Raw genomic sequence first — 16,996 nt, forward strand, 5'->3', positions numbered from 1 at the left:
TCCAGGAAACACTGATTGCATGGCAGGGATACCATGGACTGGGAACCATACCGCCTTTGGGCTTCGTCCATCCACTCTCAGACATATCCAATCATGTCTGTGCAGATGCCTGGCTAGTGTAATAGACTAGCATTAACACATCTTTATAGGGAACACACTTACATATGACATTTTTGCTAAATGTGCTGCACAAATTCACTCACTTTCTTAACCGCTTATCCAGTCAGGGTCATGGGGGGTGCTGGAGCCTATCCCAGCTTTTCAATGAGCACAAGGCACACAGTAATACCCTGGATGGGGCACCAGTCCATCGCAGGGCAGACACAAATACACACACACATACACACACCCATTCACCTATAGGGCAATTCAGTGTCCCCAATTAACCTGACTGCATGTTTTTGGACTGTGGGAGGAAACCGGAGTTCCCGGAGGAAACCCACGCAGACATGGGGAGAACATGCAAACTCCACACAGAAAGGACCCAGACCGCCCTGCCTGGGGAACGAACCCAGGACCTTCTTGCTGTGAGGCGACAGTGCTACCTACTTGCCATATTTTTTTCACAATGCATCATTTTTTTAAATTGTGCATACAAATGTGATGTGCAACTCGTCTGTTTGAATCTCAGCTCTGCTACCAGTAGACTGGGCACCTACGCGTACAATTGACTTTGCAGTAAGGGTGTTGAAGGGGATTCTTTATAACTAATGCAGTTACGACCCCTGCTGGCTGCACAGAGACGGGGGATAATGGGATCAGGGTGTGACTCTCTGTACACAAAGCTGATCCGCATATGAACTCACCTTGTGCAGGTGAAAAGAGGCAGTTGGCTACTGCACATGTGTTGGAGGGGACGTGTGTTAGTCACGGCTCTTCTTAATCAGGAGTGGAGGTTAGCATCAGTAGAGAGGACACGTAATGAAATCGGGTAATTGGATACGACTAGACTGGGAGGAAAATTGGGGAAAAATGCACAAAAAAAAAAAACTGTAGATAATGTTGACTTTTTGTAACCTAGAAAATTAACGAAACAGAACTTGACCAGGGCAACCATAAGACTTGTAGTCTTTTCATTTAGCTAGGATATTTTGACATTAACGTTTGACTCTCTTGCTCTCTTATTTTTACAGTTGGACATGGGCAGAGCAAAGGAGAGAGGATGAACATTAAAAACTTCCAGATTTACATCAGAGACTCCCTGCAGCACATCGACCTGATAAAATCACGCTACCCCAACCTGCCCATCTTCATTCTTGGCCACTCAATGGTAAGCTGACGTGCACGTTTAGTGATTAAGATCAGTAGAAGAATGTAAACTCAACAGCATTTACCATTAGTAACTATTAGTTTAGCTTCTTAATGGAAAGCAGTAATATACAGTATATATATATATATATATATATATATATATATACACAAACATATTTGTGTATAATAATGTTAAAGGGTAAAAATACACTAACAGGTTTAAATATACAGTCACAAGACAACCTGTACACCTTCTAATACATGTAATCAGTTTGCAAACATGATTGATTGGGTATATCAGAAACTGCTTATCCACAGGATATTCCGCTAGCACACCAGTGCCGAGATTCTGAACTTCTTGGTTTGAAACTTGGCATTGCCACCGGTCGGCTGGGCGCCATTTAGCGAGCATAATTGGCAGTGCCTGCAGCAGACATGTTTCTGCTAGGCCGGGATGACTGGACTATGTGGGTGTGCTCTTCAAAACGCTGTGTAAGGACCCTGTTTAGCAGATATAGAGGCGCCTGTGCCGAATGCATGGGTGAAAAAGGGTTCCGCTAAGGACTGCATGCGGGTCAGAGGCGGCGTGAGCAGCAATACACCCACCTCGACTGCAATCAGGGATCTCCCAGCAGCGGAAGACAAATTGACTACGCTAAATTGGGAGAAAATGCATAAATAAAATTGAAAAAAAGACAAACTGCTTACCCATTTAATCCACACAGAATGGTAAGAAAAACAAAAATGAAAAACATCCACTGATGGGCAGTTCTCTAGATGGAAATGTCTTGTTGATTAAAAAGAATAGTCCGACTGGTTTGAGCTGACAGGAAGATTTTGGGAGCTCTCAACAACTGTAAAGCATCTCAGAAAACAACACATTACACCCTGAGGTGGCAAGCAGGTGGCATATGGCAAGCAGGAACCCCACACACATGTACTGACAGTTTCTTTTTTTCCTTCTCACAACAGAACAGCATGGACACACTGTGCTGTTTTTTATTATTGTTATTTTTCCAAAACAGACTAAATATCTTCCTCATGTTTGGGTTTGTCTCTCCGACACGAAAGAATGAGACACACGATAATTTTAGAACCAGTAAATTATTGTTTAGATGTCCACTGCGTTCTCGAACAGGACTTGGCTGACCTCCTGACTGAAGTGTGGATGTGTGTGGGTTGGAGTTTGCTATATTAGGTATAGTACTCTTACTGCCAAACAGAAAAATATGAAATATATTACTGAAGCAAATATAATCCTCAGACAAAGGGAATTTAGAAAGCACTATGCCATTCTAGAATATAAGGCAGCATGGTGGTGCAGCAGGTAGTGTTGGTGCACTAGTCCAGGGTCCTGGCTGTTTATGTAGACAGTGGCTGATCCCTGTCTGTAAAGTTTTGCACATTCTCAGTTCTCAGGGATGTTTTCAGGAACTGACTCAGATGAGCTTATCTGAAGGAAAGGGTGGACTTGTGTATGCTTGAATGTACTAAGTACAACAAGGATGTTTTTGAACGTATCTCCTTGTTAGGGTTTCTCTAGCTCAGTAAGAGGAAGTCAGGAGAAAAGAGCTGTAGATCGTGACCTAAGACGGTTCCTTAAAAAGGTTTATTATTGGGGAATAAATGGCTTTACACTCACAAATACTGTTTATCTGTGAGAGTTTACCTGCATGTAGGCCTGTAGTAATGAGGGAAAAAAATTTCAACATAGCCCGTTGCCACCGGTCGGCCGGGCGCCATCTAGCGGGCATAATTGGCAGTGCCTGCAGGGAGGGAATGACCGGAATATGTGGGCCAGGTCTTCAAACGCTGTGTAAGGACCCTGGTGGATATAGGCACCTGCGCAGAGTGCATGGGTGGAAAAGGGTTCCGTTAAAGGCTGCATGTGGGTCGGAGGAGGCGTGAGCAGCAATATATATTATATATGTTCTTCAATGGTCAGAACCACCACAGGACCACCACAGAGCAGGTATTATTTAGGTGGTGGATGATTCTCGGCACTGCAGTGACACTGACGTGGTGGTGGTGTGTTAGTGTGTGTTGTTCTGATATGAGTGGATCAGACACAACAGCTCTGTTGGAGTTTTGAAATACAGTGTCCACTCACTGTCCACTCTATTAGACACTCCGACCTAGTTGATCCACCTTCAAAGTCAGAGACTTTTGCTATTGGTATTGCTACTGCTGGTGTTTGAGTTGGTCATCTTTTAGACCTTCATCAGTGGTCACAGGACGCTGCCCACGGGGTGCTGTTGGCTGGATATTTTTGGTTGGTGGACTATTCTCAGTCTAGCAGTGACAGTAAGGTGTTTAAAAACTCCAGCAGCATTGTTGTTTCTTATCCACTCATACCAGCACAACACACACTAACACACATATATATTCATATACTGTATATTCAACCTAGCCATGTGACCTGTTAATTAATGCTAATTTATTCTGACTCTCCTAATCATTATAATGGAACATTTGTATTTTAATGGGAGGGCAGTTGGAGCTTAGTGGTTAAGGTAATGGACTAGTAATCAGAAGGTTGTCGGTTCAAGCCCCATCACTGCCAAGTTGCCACTGTTGGGCCCTTGAGCAAGGCCCTTAACCTTCAATAGCTTGGAGTGTATACTTTCACAACTGTAAGTCGCTTTGGATAAAAGCATCTGTAAATGCCGAAAATGTAAATGTAAAATGAGGGCACGATGAATCACTAGTTTGATAAATTGATGATGTAAATCATATCCATGTTTTGGATTTTACACCTGATCTTGACCCAGTTTAACACCAGTAAGAGATTGTAGACTGTTGGACAGCACTCTATACCTCCACTAGCAAAATACAAGTGGGGAGCATATCTTTTGAAAAGGATGGTGTTTCATCGTTTAACTATGGTGCATTGCAGCTGTTTTGCTCACTGGTGGCAGTAAAACTGCTTATACTAAGACTGTGGTTTCTCCTTTATCACCCATGTATACACTGTTATTTGATTGCTTTTGTTATTTGCACATTTTTAGCACTGAATAATAATTTACCAAATGCAAAATAAAAATTAAACACATGTAATAAAATGTATTTATTTAGGAAACAAAGTATTCTACCCCCCATACACCACTGGATACTTAATTAACTGATTTAAGGCAGCCCTGTACATCAGAAATACACTATATAGAAAAAACGTACTGGGACACCTCTTCTATTGTTTATATTTTTTGAATGAATGTGTTTCAGCTACAACAATTGCTAACAGGTGTAATAAATCAGTTATATATAAGGAAATTCTATGCTTACAAATTTTACAGTAACAGTTTAGGGAAGGCCTTTTCCTGTTCCAGCATGACTGTGCCCCTGTGCACTAAGCAAGGTCTATAAATACATGAAGAGAAAACTCTGACCTCAGCCCCACTGAACAGCTTTGGAATGAACTGGAATATTCATTGAGGCTTTTTTGACTAACATCAGTCCCCAGCCATACAAATCCTTTTTTTGTGTAAAAGGGCACACATTCCCACAGACATACTTTAAGAGATTGTGAGAAACCTTTTTCAGAAGAGTGGCTGCTGTTATAGCTGAAAATATCACAAACACTGACTCTATTTTAATACTATTTGTTTTTGAAATTAAATGTCCAGCAAGCTTATGGTCATGTGTTCAAAGACTTTTGCCCATATAGTGTATATTCAAACAAAATCACAGCCAAAAAGTCCCCTTAAATGTTCAACAGGAAGACTATGACACACACTGTGAAAAAAATGCATCAGCTTTAATAGAGTTACTAAGTCATTGCTCAACTAAAACACAGTGACTCACGTTATCTTTAATGGGAAGAAACCTGTAACAGTGATAAATCTACCAAGAAGTAACCAGCTTGTTCACATTTGTCCAAGGGCTGGGCATCAAATCACCCAGAAAGTCATGAAATGAGTCCAAAAACCATCTAAAGAACTACAAACATTTCTAGCTAAGGTAAGCGTTCAGGCAAAAATGAACATTAATATGATGCCTGAACAGCTTCCTGTGTGTCTGATTTAAAGCTGTTTAGCAAGGAAAAGTTGTGGTTATTTTTTTCACAGCAATGTGACAGACTAATATTTATAGAATACCTTTATTTGTCATATACGAGGGTTCTTTATAAAGTTACCGCACTTTTTTAAACTCTATTTATTAAGAATTTCAAAAATATATGACATCGCCTCAGGTGACGCAGCGGTAAAGTATGCTAGCTCACCAGAGTTGGGGTTTCGAATACATCGTATTGAACCTCAGCTCTGCCTTTCCGACTAGGCTGGGCAGCAGTATGAACAACGATTGGCTGTTGTTGTTAGGGGTAAGAAAGTCGGATCATAGGTCCTCATAACTGGTGCGACTGAGGTCCCTGCTGGCTGACTGATGGCGCCTGCACAGGGCTGAGGAATAATGCTGATTGGGGTGTGGCCCTCCATGCACAGTGCCTGTCAAGTATTTGAACTCGACTCGTGCGGTTGAAAAATGCACTATCTGTACTGACTGTGCGTACCGGAGGGGGCACATGTCAGTTGAGAGGCGTCCTCACTCAGCGGTGAAGGGTCGAATCAGTATAGAGGATGCATTCAGGGTAACTAGACACGACTAGACTGGGGGATAAAAATTGGGGGAAAACAATATAAATAATAAAAAATAATTTAAAAAAAAACATATGACATCACTTTTCTACATTGTTACCTTCTGATGCATTTTTACCAGCATCATACCAACTTTTTAATGCCATCAGCAAAAACATTTTTTGGTTGATGCACCGCTGCGTTCACATCATCATCACATAAAAGTCTTCTTCCCCTTAAAGCTTCTTTAAGCATTCAAAAAGGTGGAAATCAGATGGCGCTATTAGCTCTCTCTCCGTCATTGTACGGTGCCCCTGGAGCAGACAGGGTTTAGGACAGGAACAGTGGTGGCTCAGTAGTTAAGGTACTGTACTAGTAATCAAAAAGCTGCAGGTTCAAGCCACACCTTCGCCAAGTTGCCTCTGTTGGGCCCCTGAGCAAGGTCCTTAACCCCCAATTGCTCAAACTGTATTTAGTCATAATTGTAAGTCGCTTTGGATAAAAGTGTCTGCTAAATGCTGCAAATGTAAATATAAGGTAGTGGCTGCATGGCAGAGCCAGGATTCGAACCCATAATCTTCTGATTGCTAGCACAAAGCTCTACCTACTAGACTATCACTGTCTTCTATAAAATTAAATTATAGGCGCCCAGGTGACTAGCACACCAGCGCAGAGATTCTGAACTCCTCGGTTCGAAACTCGGCGTTGCCACCGGTCGGCTGGGCTCCATCTAGCGGGCATAATTGGCAGGGCCTGCAGGGAGGTAAGACCGGAATCTGTGGCCGGGGTCTTCAAACGCTGTGTAAGGACCCTGATTGGTGGATAAAGGGCGCCTGTGCAGAGTGCATGGGTGGAAAAGGGTTCTGTTAAGGGCTGCGTGCGGGTCGGAGGAGGCGTTAGCAGCAATATACCCATCTTGAATGCAAAACATCGGGGATCCCCAGCAGCAGAAGACTAACTGACTACACTAAATTGTGAAAAAATGAGAGAAAAATGCATTATAAATAAATAATGAAATTATAAAAATTGTATTTATTTTTATTTATTCATTTAGTTGCTTTTAAGTAAACATTCAGCTGTATTTTGTGTGTTTCCTATGCTGCTCTTTTTTGAACGTGTGGCTTGTATTTTTATGATGAGGGCTTTATAAGTGTCCAGTGTGAATAGTTAATAATCATCATGTACATGCAGTGCCTCTATTTATCAGCACTTCACATTGAAACAAAACTGCCTCTCCATTGTGTTATTGTATCTAATTCCATGTTAATCTCTCACCAGTCTCACATTTCACTGTTGTTACAGTAGCACCTGAAGCTGAAGTTTCTTTAACTGATCCTACTTCCCTGTTCATTGTTTCATTGTTCTGTTTGTTTGTTTACACACCTTTGTATTGTAGGATCTATTTTTATTCCCTTTCTTCTTTTGTATCAGTGTATTATATAATATCTGACAGACTCTTACATAAGCACAGTCTTCACTGCATTATCGGGCCACTAACACCATGCTGCCATTTATTCCCAGTAGTACCGACTCTGTGTGTGTGTTGTGATAGACAGGGAGAGGCTCTATTGTTCTTCTTTTGTACAGACAACTTATTTATCACATGTTTTAGATAAAGAATCACCATCCTGGGTTCCAAAAGAATTGTCTGCACAAACACTTCAAATTAATGGCATTTATCATTTGATGTCATGGAGGATGTTTTATGTCTAAATGAGTATGTGTGTTAGAAATATTTGCAGTTACAAACAGATTGAGGTCAGCATTATAATTAAAATAAGATGCCTCACTAATTTATACAAGTTCTGAGTGGTGCTGAGAAACACTTGGGAACTTCTTTTAAGTCTCAGAGTCTCTTCATGAATATTCAAACCTCCAATTAAGGCCAGATGACATCAGTGAGAACAAAATCGTGCCAAGTCCTGATTCTCTTCACTTGTCTCCTATTGGAGGTAAAATATATTTATAAGCATAAACAAGAAGTAGTTTCACACAGCAAGCAGCAGTTGTGGTACACAAATTGCATTCATGGTGAAGGTAATGAGCTTCTAGGGAACTAAATTAATAATTAACACTTAAATGGAAAAGGGAGACAGAGCCATAGTAAAACACCTTTAGCATTCCTGTCAGTACAACTGGTTTGATAAACTGCAAGTGGAAAGTTTATGGAACCACATCATGTTTGATACTTATGATGTTGAAGGTATGAAAAAACCTAGCAAATTAGTTGCAGGATGATCTGCAAACAACAGGTGTATGACACCCAGGTGATGAGGTGAGATATGTGGTCTGTGAATGTGTCTAAAATTTCCATATTAGCATCAGGCAAATTAGAATGGTTTAGAACCTGTGGTTAGTTTGGTCTGACAAAAAACTCTTCTTCTTAGTCGGCTCATCATATTTGAAAAAAATGCAACATGATCTCAGAAACATGTATATAGAAACTATCTATCTATCTATCTATCTATCTATCTATCTATCTATCTATCTATCTATCTATCTATCTATCTATCTATCTATCTATCTATCTATCTATCTATCTATCTATCTATCTATCTATCTATCTATCTATCTATCTATCTATCTATCTATCCATCCATCCATCCATCCATCCATCTATCTATCTATCCATCTATATATATATATCCCCCAGAGGACCACAACTGAATAGGTATTATTTGGGTGGTGGATCATTCTCAGCACTGCAGTGACACTGACATGGTGGTGGTGTGTTAGTGTGTGTTGTGCTGGTATGAGTGGCTAAGACACAGCAGCGCTGCTGGAGTTTTTAAACACCTTACTGTCACTGCTGGACTGAGAACAGTCCACCAACCAAAAATATATCCAGCCAACAGCGCCCCATAGGCAGCGTCCTGTAACCACTAATGAAGGTCTAGAAGATGACCAACTCAAACAGCAACAATAGATGAGCGATCGTCTCTGACTTTACATCTACAAGGTGGACCATCTAGGTAGGAGTGTCTAATAGAGTGGACAGTGAGTGGACACAGTATTTGAAAACTCCAGCAGCGCTGCTGTGTCTGATCCACTTATACCAGCACAACACACACTAACACACCACCACCATGTCATTGTCACTGCAGTGCTGAGAATGATCCACCTCCTAAATAATACCTGCTCTGTGGTGGTCCCATTGAAGAACAGGGTGAAAGCAGGCTAAAAAGGTATGTAGAGAAATAGATGGACTACAGTCAGTAATTGTAGAACTACAAAGTGCTTCTATATGGTAAGTGGAGCTGATAAAATGGACAGTGAGTATAGAAACAAGGAGGTGGTTTTAATATTATGGCTGATCAGTATTAATATACAGGTATTTACAGTATATACTGTATATATACAGTATATATATATACAGTGTATCACAAAAGTAAGTACACCCCTCACATTTCTGCAAATATTTCATTATATCTTTTCATGGGACAACACTATAGACATGAAACTTGGATATAACTTAGAGTAGTCAGTGTACAGCTTGTATAGCAGTGTAGATTTACTGTCTTCTGAAAATAACTCAACACACAGCCATTAATGTCTAAATAGCTGCAACATAAGTGAGTACACCCAACAGTGAACATGTCCAAATTGTGCCCAAATGTGTCGTTGTCCCTCCCTGGTGTCATGTGTCAAGGTCCCAGGTGTAAATGGGGAGCAGGGCTGTTAAATTTGGTGTTTTGGGTACAATTCTCTCATATTGGCCACTGGATATTCAACATGGCACCTCATGGCAAAGAACTCTCTGAGGATGTGAGAAATAGAATTGTTGCTCTCCACAAAGATGGCCTGGGCTATAAGAAGATTGCTAACACCCTGAAACTGAGCTACAGCATGGTGGCCAAGGTCATACAGCGGTTTTCCAGGACAGGTTCCACTCGGAACAGGCTTCGCCAGGGTCGACCAAAGAAGTTGAGTCCACGTGTTCGGCGTCATATCCAGAGGTTGGCTTTAAAAAATAGACACATGAGTGCTGCCAGCATTGCTGCAGAGGTTGAAGACGTGGGAGGTCAGCCTGTCAGTGCTCAGACCATACGCCGCACACTGCATCAACTCGGTCTGCATGGTCGTCATCCCAGAAGGAAGCTGACGCACAAGAAAGCCCGCAAACAGTTTGCTAAAGACAAGCAGTCCAAGAACATGGATTACTGGAATGCCCTGTGGTCTGACGAGACCAAGATAAACTTGTTTGGCTCAGATGGTGTCCAGCATGTGTGGTGGCGCCCTGGTGAGAAGTACCAAGACAACTGTATCTTGCCTACAGTCAAGCATGGTGGTGGTAGCATCATGGTCTTGGGCTGCATGAGTGTTGCTGGCACTGGGGAGCTGCAGTTCATTGAGGGAAACATGAATTCCAACATGTACTGTGACATTCTGAAACAGAGCATGATCCCCTCCCTTCGAAAACTGGGCCTCATGGCAGTTTTCCAACAGGATAACGACCCAACTGCCTTGCTGAGGAAGCTGAAGGTAAAGGTGATGGACTAAACCCAATTGAGCACCTGTGGCGCATCCTCAAGTGGAAGGTGGAGGAGTTCAAGGTGTCTAACATCCACCAGCTCCGTGATGTCATCATGGAGGAGTGGAAGAGGATTCCAGTAGCAACCTGTGCAGCTCTGGTGAATTCCATGCCCAGGAGGGTTAAGGCAGTGCTGGATAATAATGGTGGTCACACAAAATATTGACACTTTGGGCACAATTTGGACATGGTCACTGTGGGGTGTACTCACTTATGTTGCCAGCCATTTAGACATTAATGGCTGTGTGTTGAGTTATTTTCAGAAGACAGTAAATCTACACTGCTATACAAGTTGTACACTGACTACTCTAAGTTATATCCAAGTTTTATTTCTATAGTGTTGTCCCATGAAAAGATATAATAAAATATTTGCAGAAATGTGAGGGGTGTACTCACTTTTGTGATACACTGTATATCCCCCAGAGGACCACAACTGAATAGGTATTATTTGGGTGTTGGATCATTCTCAGCACTGCAGTGACACTGACATGGTGGTGGTGTGTTAGTGTGTGTTGTGCTGGTATGAGTGGCTAAGACACAGCAGCGCTGCTGGAGTTTTTAAACACCTTACTGTCACTGCTGGACTGAGAACAGTCCACCAACCAAAAATATATCCAGCCAACAGCGCCCCATAGGCAGCGTCCTGTAACCACTGATGAAGGTCTAGAAGATGACCAACTCAAACAGCAACAATAGATGAGCGATCGTCTCTGACTTTACATCTACAAGGTGGACCATCTAGGTAGGAGTGTCTAATAGAGTGGACAGTGAGTGGACACGGTATTTGAAAACTCCAGCAGCGCTGCTGTGTCTGATCCACTTATACCAGCACAACACACACTAACACACCACCACCATGTCATTGTCACTGCAGTGCTGAGAATGATCCACCACCTAAATAATACCTGCTCTGTGGTGGTCCCATTGAAGAACAGGGTGAAAGCAGGCTAAAAAGGTATGTAGAGAAATAGATGGACTACAGTCAGTTATTGTAGAACTACAAAGTGCTTCTATATGGTAAGTGGAGCTGATAAAATGGACAGTGAGTATAGAAACAAGGAGGTGGTTTTAATATTATGGCTGATTAGTATTAATATATGTATATACTGTATATACAGTATATATATATATATATATATATAGAGAGAGAGAGAGAGAGAGAGAGAGAGAGAGAGAGAGAGAGAAATTGTATACACAGTGTTTCTTACATTTACTTTGACTTTTATTACAGACTGGTGTATGAACCTGAGATATTTGTTTGTTTTGTCTGGGCACCTTCATTTCCTACTTTATTATTCAGTCATTCCTGAATTTCAGCAAAAGCAAAGTGTTTAATGCAACACAAGTTTTCTATGTTTTCTTTTCATGCACCCTGATGTGTATGTTTTTGTTTTCCTACAGGGTGGAGCCATCGCCATTTTGACAGCATGTGAGAGGCCGCAGGATTTTGCCGGCGTGGTTCTGATCGGCCCTTTGATTCTAATGAACCCTGAGTCTGCAACACCCTTTAAGGTAGAAACACCTTCACAATCAAAGGCCAAGTTTTGTTTCATCTGAATTGTTCTAATTTCAGTCTGACAAGGGGAACTAATAGTTTTGGCTGTTCTCAACAAGCAACGGGCCATCTGAAATCTTTCATTCTGAATAATTTACAGTTAAACTGTAAAAATTGGGGGGAGGAGGATTGTCAGTCAACAGCTTAGCCATTGGAAGGCGCACTTGTTAGTGCACTTTCAGTGCTGTTAAACCTGTACCAAATCAGGTATGATCTGCGACCCCTAAATATTGGAGCAGCCAAAAGGACCAAAAAAACATGCAAATCGTGACATGCAAAACATGCAAATCATGACACGCAAATCTGAGTATAATGGAAACCAGGTTAATGATACATTTGAACAAGAGTTTTAGTGGTTTCTGCTGGGTTTTTTAGTTTAAATATATGAAAAACTATGTGCAAAATGACTAAAGTTTCTGATGGAAACAAATTTGTGTCCGTAATTGCTCATGAGGGCGGCATGGTGGCATGGTGGGTAGCACTGACACCTCACTGCAAGTAGGGCCTGAGTTTGATTCCCTGCCTGGGTGGCCAGGGTCATTTCTGTGTGGAGTTTGCATGTTTTCCCTGTGTACATGTGGGTTTTCCTCCCACAAAACAAGACAAATCAGTCAGGCCAATTGGAGCTACTGGAAAGTTTGTGTGTGTGTGTGTGTGTGTGTTGTGATGGACTGGCGACTTGTCCAGAGTGTTTCCTACCTTTTGCTCAATGAATTAACACCTGGTTTTGACTCCCAAAACCAGGTGCAATTTATCTGCATCCATGTTTTATACAAATTTATGAATGTATAGATTTTATATCTGCATTAAAGTTATGTCTATTTTATTTTGTAAATCTGGCAACCCTGATCATAGCAGTTTAAAGAGCTGTGAAGACATCTGGCACCTGGATTTATTAATCAACACAGTCCAGATATAGAGCTACAGTATACTGTATAATTCACATAACATTTACATTCAGTCACACAAAATGAAACCAGTTCCATTTATTTACATCCTGTTTAGATGACAGATTAGTGTTGTAATTGGGATGAAACCTATTATTCTTGAAATTCAATGACATCAATGCATTACACACATATTATCATCTAAATAATGAATACATTTATCTGTTTACTACTGAACTTGCATCTTATATTTAGTCTTAAGTTGTAAGACACTCCTATAGTTATTTTTTACTATTTCACAGCAGTTAAACTTAATATTTAGCATAATAAACAGAGCACAGTTAGTAGGCACTGTGTTAAACAGTTTACATGAGTAGTTATGTTAAATTACATTACACGTTCATTTCAGATACATTTTAAACACAGGTTGTAGCCACATCAAATCACACTCAGCACAGTACTTTGTACTTCAGCACATCTAGCCCTGTAATTCCCAGAAAGACTCCCTGGGTTGGAAAAGTAAACAATCAGGCAGACATCCGGGATGAAGAATTAATTGATCTCCTGCATTTCAAGACAGTAAAACAAATCAGCTAATTAGCTCTAAGCTAGCAGAAACAGGAAGCTGGGGGCACAGGGAATTTTGGCAAGACTTCTCAGCTGGCAGAGATAATTAAAAAGTGAATGTTCAGCAGTGCTGATGAGAATGTATTGTGGGAAATGAGGAACAGGTGCAGGGCTAGTAAGCTAACAGTGCTAAACACTGGAACATGTTCAGATCTAAACACACTGGACTGTTTCAGTCTCCAAATTACTACTTCTGTCACTCTGACCTGTTGTATTTATACAGCTGTGTAGTTTTCTGCCAGCTTTCATATCGACTTAACAATCACATTACAAGACAGGTTCAGCAATGCCTGAGACACTTTGTGTGATGGTGACTGATTTCTGCTCAAATGAGCCACTTTTTACTAGATGTTTAATGTTCTTGTTCATATAGAATTTGCTAACTGAATTTACTAACTGTGATAAATACACTAAATGACTATATGGCCTCCACAAAGCCCTGACCTCAACCCCACTGAACATCTCTGGGATGAATGAGAACATTGATCCGGTCAATGTTTTTTTTTTAGACTGAATGGGCCCTAATTGGTTCAAGAAATCTGACCCTTGCCACAAAGAAATTCAAACAGACAGATTTATATAAACTTATAAATGTATAGATTTTTTAAAATTCAACTTTTTTTTGTTTTGGTGATTGTATGCTATAATATAATTGCATAATGTACACCGATCAGCCATAACAATAGAACCACCTCCTTGTTTCTACACTCACTGTCCATTTTATCAGCTCAACCTACCATATAGAAGCACTTTGTAGTTCTACAATTACTGACTGTAGTCCATCTGTTTCTCTACATACTTTTTAGCCTGCTTTCACCCTGTTCTTCAATGGTTAGGACCACCACAGAGCAAGTATTATTTAGGTGGTGGATGACTGCAGTGACAATGTCATGGTGGTGGTGTGTTAGTGTGTGTTGTGCTGGTATGAGTGGATCAGACACAGCAGCGCTGCTGGAGTTTTTAAATACCGTGTCCACTCACTGTCCACTCTATTAGACACTCCTACCTAGTTGGTCCACCTTGTAGATGTAAAGTCAGAGACGATCACTCATCTATTGCTGCTGTTTGAGTTGGTCATCTTCTAGACCTTTATCAGTGGTCACAGGATGCTGCCCACAGGGCGCTGTTGGCTGGATATATTTGGTTGGTGGACTATTCTCAGTCCAGCAGTGACAGTGATGTATTTAAAAACTCCAGCAGCACTGCTATGTCTTATCCACTCATACCAGCACAACACACACTAACACACCACCACCATGTCAGTGTCATTGCAGGGCTGAGAATGATCCACCACTCAAATAATATCTGCTCTGTAGTGGTCCTGGGAGAGTCCTGACCATTGAAGAACAGCATGAAAAGGGGCTAACAAAGCATGCAGAGAAACAGATGGACTACAGTCAGTAATTGTAGAAGTACAAAGTGCTTCTATATGGTAAGTGGAGCTGATGAAATGGACAGTGAGTGTAGAAACAAGGAGGTGGTTTTAATGTTATGGTTGATTGGTGTATATAATAAGTGCAGTATAGTGCAAAAGTGCAATATAGAGGCTCTTGTGGTCTCATTCTTTTGGCCACCACTTTTTAACCCTTTAAGTCTAAATAAATTTGGTTATTTAATAAAACAATAATTTGAATCTTAATGTTTTCCCAAAATCTTTCCTATTTTTCAATTTAATTTATATTTATTTTACCTATCACATTTTTTTTTTTGGTAATATTTTTAATATTTATTTATTTCATTCAGATGCAATTAAAACAGTATTTTCATTATTACAGTGTAAATTGTAATTGTAATTGATTTACACTAAAATTGCCAAATGTCTAAATTGTAATGCCGTGCCTTAGGACCTACAGTATAACTTGAAAAGCAGCATTTGCAGCTGTAATGAGCACAAGATTCTTTAATAGTCTGCAGTTACTTACAATAAATGCCTTTTAAAGGGCAAAGTAATTGGATACTGCAATAATTGCCATCAGCGTTATATGCATTCACGCAATCTGATAATAAAAAACTGGAACTACATGAGTCAGTCAGTACTCTAAATTCTTACGGTTACATCAGTACAGTAGTGAAGCAGTTTAATTTATTTCAATTTTCCAGTAGTGGGGGTGTATAGCATTACTATTTTTAAAATCTTTTAGCTTATAAGTCAACTATTTTGCTTACAAGTGGCTGAGTAATGCTTATGAGCATTACATTTGCTTTTTTAACTTATACTTTGTCAATATTGCAGACTAGCATACGAAAAAGTATGTAAAAATAGCAAAATAGCAACACCACGGTTTAAACCAGTGGTTCTCAAACTATGCTATTTTACATACTATTTTACATACTATTTTATTGCATGGTAGTATGCAGATTTGGAAATAGTAGTTATACAGTGCCTTGCAAAAGTATTCAGCCCCCTTGAACTTTTCAACCTTTTGCCACATTTCAGGCTTCAAACATAACGATATGAAATTGTAATTTTTTGTGAAGAATCAACAACAAGTGGGACACAATCGTGAAGTAGAACGAAATTTATTGGATATTTTAAACTTTTTTTAGAAATAAAAAACTAAAAAGTGGGGCGTGCAATATTATTCAGCCCCTTTACTTTCAGTGCAGCAAACTCACTCCAGAAGTTCAGTGAGGATCTCTGAATGATCCAATGTTGACCTAAATGACTGATGGTGATAAATAGAATCCACCTGTGTGTAATCAAGTCTCCGTATAAATGCACCTGCTCTGTGATAGTCTCAGAGTTCTGTTTAAAGCGCAGAGAGCATCATGAAGACCAAGGAACACACCAGGCAGGTCCGAGATACTGTTGTGGAGAAGTTTAAAGCCGGATTTGGATACAAAAAGATTTCCCAAGCTTTAAACATCTCAAGGAGCACTGTGCAAGCGATCATATTGAAATGGAAGGAGTATCAGACCACTGCAAATCTACCAAGACCCGGCCGTCCCTCTAAACTTTCAGCTCAAACAAGGAGAAAACTGATCAGGGATGCAGCCAAGAGGCCCATGATCACTCTGAATGAACTGCAGAGATCTACAGCTGAGGTGGGAGAATCTGTCCATAGGACACAATCAGTCGTACACTGCACAAATCTGGCCTTTATGGAAGAGTGGCAAGAAGAAAGCCATTTCTCAAAGATATCTATAAAAAGTCACCTAAGACACCCCAAACATGTGGAAGAAGGTGCTCTGGTCAGATGAAACCAAAATCGAACTTTTTGGCCACAATGCAAAACGTTTTGTTTGGCGTAAAAGCAACACAGCTCATCACCCTGAACACACCATCCCCACTGTCAAACATGGTGGTGGCAGCATCATGGTTTGGGCCTGCTTTTCTTCAGCAGGGACAGGGAAGATGGTTAAAATTGATGGGAAGATGGATGGAGCCAAATACAGGACCATTCTGGAAGAAAACCTGTTGCAGTCTGCAAAAGACCTGAGACTGGGACGGAGATTTATCTTCCAACAAGACAATGATCCAAAACATAAAGCAAAATCTACAATGGAATGGTTCACAAATAAACGTATCCAGGTGTTAGAATGGCCAAGTCAAAGTCCAGACCTGAATCCCATC

At 40.6% G+C, this 16,996-nt stretch overlaps 1 protein-coding gene across 1 annotated transcript in view; it reads left to right on the forward strand.

Moving 5' to 3' along the window:
- mgll (monoglyceride lipase) overlaps positions 1-16,996 on the forward strand; it is a 52,904-nt gene that overhangs the window by 25,563 nt on the left and 10,345 nt on the right. Inside the window, exons 4-5 of the mRNA XM_062999084.1 lie at positions 1,134-1,270; positions 11,755-11,865. Of these exons, the coding sequence (XP_062855154.1) occupies positions 1,134-1,270; positions 11,755-11,865 (248 nt within the window). The remainder of the gene's footprint in view (positions 1-1,133; positions 1,271-11,754; positions 11,866-16,996) is intronic.

The sequence above is a fragment of the Trichomycterus rosablanca genome, chromosome 7, assembly GCF_030014385.1.
Source record: "Trichomycterus rosablanca isolate fTriRos1 chromosome 7, fTriRos1.hap1, whole genome shotgun sequence".
Classification (NCBI taxonomy): Eukaryota; Metazoa; Chordata; class Actinopteri; order Siluriformes; family Trichomycteridae; genus Trichomycterus; species Trichomycterus rosablanca.